The sequence below is a fragment of the Berghia stephanieae genome, chromosome 6 (assembly GCF_034508935.2).
Source record: "Berghia stephanieae isolate SIO BIC M18660-M18661 chromosome 6, UCSD_Bste_1.3, whole genome shotgun sequence".
Lineage (NCBI taxonomy): Eukaryota > Metazoa > Mollusca > Gastropoda > Nudibranchia > Aeolidiidae > Berghia > Berghia stephanieae.
This window is the reverse complement of record NC_088365.1, coordinates 66,033,200-66,040,363: the sequence shown is the minus strand read 5'-3', so window position 1 is coordinate 66,040,363 and position 7,164 is coordinate 66,033,200. Positions and strand designations below refer to the sequence as shown.

At 38.3% G+C, this 7,164-nt stretch overlaps 1 protein-coding gene across 3 annotated transcripts in view; it reads right to left on the bottom strand.

Moving 5' to 3' along the window:
- The window catches only part of LOC144975474 (phospholipid-transporting ATPase ABCA3-like), a 63,527-nt gene extending 56,547 nt beyond the window's left edge, over positions 1-6,980 (bottom strand). For 2 of the 3 annotated variants that reach the window (XM_078919592.1, XM_078919597.1), the window contains exon 1: positions 6,720-6,980. In XM_078919592.1, coding sequence (XP_078775718.1) covers positions 6,720-6,895 — 176 coding nt within the window. In that variant the 5' untranslated portion in view covers positions 6,896-6,980. Of the gene's footprint in view, positions 1-6,040; positions 6,112-6,719 lie in introns of those variants that run through there. The other variant, XM_078919593.1, reaches the window with a different exon arrangement.
- Between the last annotated feature and the right edge of the window lie 184 nt (positions 6,981-7,164).

The window sequence follows — 7,164 nt, the reverse complement described above, 5'->3', positions numbered from 1 at the left end:
GGAATAAAAAGCAGATGGAACAGCTCGAGAAATTTCAAATCAGAGCATGTGGGTTTGTTTGTAACAACTACAGGAAGATTGAAAGCATCAGTGAGATGTGCAAGAGCCAAAACTGGTCACCATTACACTATACAAACAGCCAAATTTATCACGAGTTCTCTAGCGTTTAAAGGACACCAACAATTGCTTGCTAATCTTTAGATAGGATGATGGTATATCTCAAGTAATATCAAAGAAATCCAGCTACCACATCACTGCTAATCAGACAAAAGAATCACTTTTTTAAAAAACTTTACTGCACCCGAGATAAATATTGGTAATTATATTTGAAAACAAACTTTGCAGAGTTGTGTCTTGAACCCATAACCTCAAGAAGTCGGGAGAGAGGATAGACACTATGTTTGAAACAACTTTTTTAATGGAGTGGTGGATGGCATCAACTGCATAGCGTCCCTTTCACAGCCAGGCTTATCAGTAAGGTCGCAGGTTCGAGCCCCCATCACAGCAAAATTTTTATTTTCTATTGTCTTCTGGCACTTTTCTACTCACTTCATTTTCTGTTATTACATTTGTAAGCTTAGTTCTCTGTCTTAAAACAAGTTAATAATAGTCAAATTCCACATAGATATTTTCACTAGTTGTCCTGTTGATGTCTTTCTATATTATTATATATGGTGGTTGTAGCGGTAGTGGTAGTGATGATGATATGGTGGTGGTGGTGGTGGGTAGTGGGACTTTCCAACAATTTTCTGTTGGGTTTAATAAAAACACTTCATGAGAAGAATGCGAGTTTTTATACGAGGTTAGGTACTGAGAGTGAGAAACATTTGAGTATGCTTCTTCCTTTGTAGTCCTTCAGTCATAAGGCCTATGGAGCCAAAACTTGTCTCAGTTTCTATGTACATAAAACGGACAAAATACTACCCTTTCTCTAAATAGGACACTAGTCGATCACAAAGTCCATCACCTTCCACCAATGCAAACAGAACCAGCGAGGGAACGGGGGTGTCAGAAAAAAATCTTGGCTTTAACCAGGATCGATCTCGGTAGTGCTTAGGCCACTGGGACCCCCCCTCCCCCCCCCCCCCCTTTGGGAGTTTATGCCACTATGTTTTTCAAATAATAGAACTGATTGGCCATACAAATTCCACTGTTACCGTAAAAATAAGTGTCATTTAAGAGAGTTATGGCCCTTTGAAAAAGTGAGTTGTGTCCCCTTGCAAAAAAGAGACAACATTTCTTTCAAAGGCTCTGGAGACTACAATATTAATTCAAATATATGCAAATTGGGTATCAAACTGAAGGAAATTGAATATACTATCAAACTATGTGCACAAGCTTTCAATTTGTAAATATTATATAGATTCACAGAAAGTTGAAACAATTTGTCAGTAATCTCATGAAGTGTCATATCTAAACTTATGGGCTATTTTTCAGTGTTTTACACAAAAATTATTTTAAATATGGCCAAAAACAGCATGTTCATTAAAAATGTAGCACTGAAGAAAGCTATGGCCCAAGCCTCAACAACAACCTTCATATTTCTACGTCACAGGAAAAACTAAAAGTGTACGCAACCCTTAAATTTTTCTCCACTTTGTGGGATGCCAAATTCATCATAATCTTCATTCTTTTTAAACATGGTATTGATGTCCAGTTGTCACATTTAAAAGTAAGTTGAAGGTGTGGTAGAAACAATAGATATATCATGAAAAAAGACTAATTTGTTCACAACCCAAGTGAAGCATCATTACCGAAGACTTTTGAACGAAATCGCATTGTTATATTATGAAGAATAATTGATACTCAAAAGGGATTCTTGATTCAAGATGCAGTAAGTACATAAAAACAATATCCTTATGTGTTTTGCAAACATGCTTTACTCCTTAACAGTTTGCACTGCTCACCAATTTATTACATATCCTCATCATCAGTAGCAAAATCCTCTTCGTCCTCTGAAGTGTCGTCAAGGAAATCACTGTCAAAGCTATCACTACCATCCTCGGCATATGTATCTTCGTCAGTACTGGTGCAGCTTTCTTCATACACAATTTCCTGCAACTCATCTGGAATGAAAGCATCTTTGAACCACTGTACTTCCAATTCATTTGCAGAATTTCTCTGCCAACCGTTTTGGAATGCTAGGATTCTGGCACACTGCATTCCTCCAAATGAGAGTTTGAAAGTTGGCTCTTGATATGTGCAGTGACAATACTTGACTACAAGGAGGCATCTGACACAGATCAATTCCACCACTGCATGAGATGGTACCTTTCTTTCCTTTGAAACGCTGGCGAACTATGTCATACCTCACTTTGTTGACCCTTGTGCATGAGGTTTTGCCATACAGCTTGCACACAAATGACTCTAACATGAGACAGTCATTACTCGAAACAGCTGCTGATGTTCCAAATCTGGAGAACAGAATTCTAAGATCTTCCTCCATTTGAAGAAATTTTAGAGCTTTCAGCTTTCCTTGCCCAGCAAAGCAACTTGTTGTGTCACAGCCTGTGAATGCATGGACACCAAGTAATGCATCACACATCTGTTTAGACAAAGTCTTTGCTATCTGAGAGACATTGATTTGTCGCCTGTTGTTGCCACAGCCAGTATCAAAAATCAGGGTCTTTCCAATTGTCTCTGAGAATGAAAGGAGAAGTAAGAAGACATCCGTGTCTGGTGATCTGACAACAATTGTTTCACAGTTTGGTTGGCGGGAAGCATATTGACAGTGCAGTATAATTCGTGTGTCTGCCTCTTCCTGTGATGAGAAGAGATCTAGACAAGGTACAGCTGTGGTAAATTCATCCGTGTCACTGTAAAGTAAGGTGCATCTCTCTTCACAGACAAAGAAGATTTCCCTGTTTCTCAGTTTCTTTGCATATTCGTTACTTTCCCATTCCTTGAGCAGAAACCTGATAAGGGATCTTTTGTTATCAACGCAGCTGAGAAATGATTTCCAACGTCTGGGCACTGTTGTTGCAGATCCTCTTAACAAGTATGCATTATCTTCAGAAGATCCTCTCCTCAATCTCTCACAACCTTTGATTGAATCTTCTATGTAAGTATCAGTCACAAAGTGTACACAAGCTGCTTGTGGTAAGGAGGAGAATGTAAGTTTGGCTACTTCACCAAATGTATTTGGGATTGCTGACAGAGTTTGTAACAGTGCATTGCCATCAACAATGTAAACGGTGTTTGTTTTTTTTTGCATAATCCTCGGACATTAATGAATTGTCAGGCGTGAGCTTGTGCAACAGAGTTGCTTTGTTGGTCTTCAGAGGTAAACCATCTGATGAAGCCAGCGACCATGGAGTAGGTGTTAGAGGATATTGAAGAACTTTTTGAAGATCAACACTGTGCTCTTGGGACAAAACAAGAAGCTGGCCAAATAAATTTCTTTGTGCCTTGATTTTGACCACGTTCATGTCTTTTTTCACTGTTACCACTTTCCTCAATGATGCAAATGTCTTGGTCTTGTTCCTTTCTAATGGCTTGTGAAATTCTACAGTCTTTTCCTTCAGTCTGTTTTCAACAAAACTTTCAAACAATCTTTTTCCTGTTTTTTCCACGGCTAGCAGGTCATCAGCAACATCCTCTTGCACTTTCATTCCTGAAGCTAGACTGACCAGACCATCTTCAACTTCAAAGGGATTGATAAATGCTGAAAATGCCTGGAGGATCTTTTGCACTCGCTTTTCACTTTGTCTTTTTTCTGCAAGGCTCAATTCTTTGTGGGTGTCAATATCCATACAGTTGTTGTTGCTGATCATTCTTTGGGTTGCTGATACATATTCTGCTCGATTGTGTCTTGTTACACTCCAACGGTCATAGCTTGGAAGACTCTTGCTGAACCCAACAATACCTCCTTTTGTCTTTGCATGTTTGTTTATTGTTTGTTCAATGGTCATATCAACTGCTATTCTTCCAGCAGGCGTCCTTGATCTGGAGACACTAAATCCATTATCTTGTAACATTTCTTCTGCCCTGGGTGGGAATGAATCAGGTTAGCTAGTGACACAAAATATACACTGAGATACTTGGCATAATTGTGGTGATTCATGGTAAAAAGCAGTGGGCACAGTTCTTTTAAACAAGATATATGAAGAAGAAAGTTGTTTGTCTTTGTAGCTCGCAGAAACTGGAGGAGAAGCCAAACTCTGTCCATGTATTGGATCCAGTATTGTGCAGTTTTTCCGTACTTTCCTGAGCGGACACTCTCTTTGAAGGCTTCATACCGGGAAAATAACTCAGCATACACAGTTGACTGGAGAATTTTATTAGCTGTATGGCTTGAAATTCCTTCGGTGAATTCCTTTATGTAAGACATGAGGTCTTTACTGAGTTTTGAATCCGTGTCCTGCTCAAATTTTGCAAGCAGAAGCCTCTCTAGAGCCTCCAAAACAGACATATGCACTCGTATAGCCCTGTTGTAGTTCTTTCCACTCATAATCCTATCCATAGAACCATGTGCACATAGCCCTGCTTCAGTCACAATTTCTTCAAAACCAGATCCACTTTGGAGCTTTCCCAGGGCACCAAGATATGACATTATGGTGTGAAAGACACCCAGGTGAATAATGACTGTTTTGTAAAGCTGTGGGTTTTGCCAGACAATATCGTAAGCTTTCTTTGCTACAGCAAGGTCAAATGTTACAAATGTATATGGCTGACCAAGCTCTTGTGTTGCCTCCAAAGATAGTTGTAGCACCTTCTGTACTGTAGCTGCTTCAGTTATGGGAGCATTGATGAAAGGCATATATTCAACAATTGAAGGCATGTTGGTTTCATTTTAATTTTGGGGGTTTGGAGTTGTTGATGAAAGCCAACCTTTCCAGCCAGGGAAACGTTCTCCGTCTGAATTCAACTTCATCCTACAGAACACCCACAGAAAATTATCTTGGTGCAGCTGTCTTTCTTGATTGTTTTCTACTGTTGTTGTGGAAACAGTCAGAGAAGGTTCTGCTCTTCCAGTTGCAAAGCAAGGCTGAATTTGGATGGGTTTGAAAGTTGCTGACCTTTTCTTTGTTTTTCCAGTCGTGACATTTTGTTGCTCTATTTTTCTTTCCAAGTTTCCTTCTTTTATTTCTTGGATCATGATGCCATGAGTAGAGTGTGTAGTGCCAGACCCATTAGTGGTCTCCTCTAAGAGATCGAAATTATCCCAGCAAAAATGGGTGATTTTTGGATGTGCCAATGCGGCAGAAGGAAGATTTGTGGAGCATTCAACAACACTGTCGCACATTGCAGTCTCCAGTTCCAAAAGAGTAGAGTGGGATGCGCAATGTCCAAAGCGGTTAAGGATGTTTATAATCTGAAAACTTCCAGTCAAATGCCTCACAGGTTATTGTATTTATTGCTTTTTTAGAGTCAGGGGGTCCATTGGACCCCAAAATTATGAAATAGGAATAATTACTGATGGTGTGAAATATGGTTAAGTCTAAAAATCACAAAATTACGCTTACACCAAAGGATACACTTTCAGAAATATGTGTTATATGCCCATTAATCATGCCTGAATTGTGCTAGTACAAAATTCCTCTTGTTTTTTTATCACTGAAAGGAAGCAAATACACTGTAATATATATTTTTTCATATTATAGAGAAAATGGCTATGAAAGATTTAAAAACCCTATATAGCTTTGTAAAATATTTTATGATATGAGGCAAAAAATGAGAAATGACAATAAAATTCCACTATTTATTGCATTTGAAGCAATTTTAGGGTGATAAACAATCATTTTATGCACAAAAATGAGTTAACGAAAAATTGCACCGATGACCTTTCAAGGGCCATAACTCCTGTAAATGATACTTGAAAAAACTGTAACACCCGGATTAATTTGTGTTATATGTCGCTGAAGCATGCCTGAATTGTGCTAGTGCAAAATCCCTCTTGTTTATTCATCCTGAAGGGAAACAAGTACACTGTAATATATTTTTTTTTTCAAATTATAGAGAAAATGGCTATCAAAGATTTAAAAACGCTATATGGCTTTGTAAAATATTTTATGATATGAGGCAAAAAATGAGAAATTACAATAAAATTCCATTATTGATTGTATGTGAAACAATTTCAAGGTGATAAACAACCATTTTATGCACAAAAACGATTTCACAAAAAAATTGCACCTAATGACCTTTCAAGGGCCGTAACTCTCGTAAATGACACTTGAAAAAACGGTAACACCCGGATTAATACTCAAGATATACTGCTGTTTCAGAAAAACCATGTGGCGAAAACTCCCCCAGGGGGGGGGGGGGGGGGAGGGTTTCGCCCACTGGCCCATGCACTACGGTCTTTTCTTGTGAAATGAGTGCTCCACCAACTGAGCTATCGGGACCTTTTTATGAGTTAAGCTTCTAGACACAGTATAAAACGGTAGTCTAGAGTCTAGATATCCTACAATGACTTTTTTTTTTAGATTTTGTTCGAACTTTTCATTATAGTTGGCCAATTCCATCTGTAATTAATTGTTTGTATGTTTGATTAGTTAATTCAATAAATGACTCTTAACTCAACGTAGATACATTTCAAACGACGAGGAATTTTTTTTTTTTTTTTATGTTAATGTGGCGTCATTTTTCTCAGGCGCTGGCTGATACTGATAAAAGTGGTAAAATCACTCAGCTCGGTGGGGACCATTATCATTCCAAAAGTGTCTGAAAAGCAACTGGGCTCTGTATCTAGATAGATGAGATACCTCTCTAACCCTTACGCAGTATTAAGTTGTCTCCTGTTGTAATTGTAATAACTGGATAATAGGCAAGCAATACCAAGTAAACAACAAAATGTAAAGATTTGGAACAGTTCTGCTACTAAAACGTTATATCGCCTGAATTGTATACGACCCAGCCGCTTGTTATGAATGAATAATTGGTCCCAAAACCCCATCAAAGGCTGTCTAAATGGCTAAAGTAAAGGAAAGATTAATTAATTTTCAGCAATCGGTTGACTGATGCAGGCTCATGATTGAAGGGTAGACATTGTAAGAATAGGCACTAATTGATACCAGTATTTAGTATTTAGTACTGAAATTGATCAAACTTTTAGCTCTCTATACTAATAGAGCAGTAAAGTTAGGTGTCCCAAACGTAAACAAAGGTCGAGAAGCACGTGGCAAACCACATGTTCCTGTCTTGACAGCTCACGTTCCAATGTAA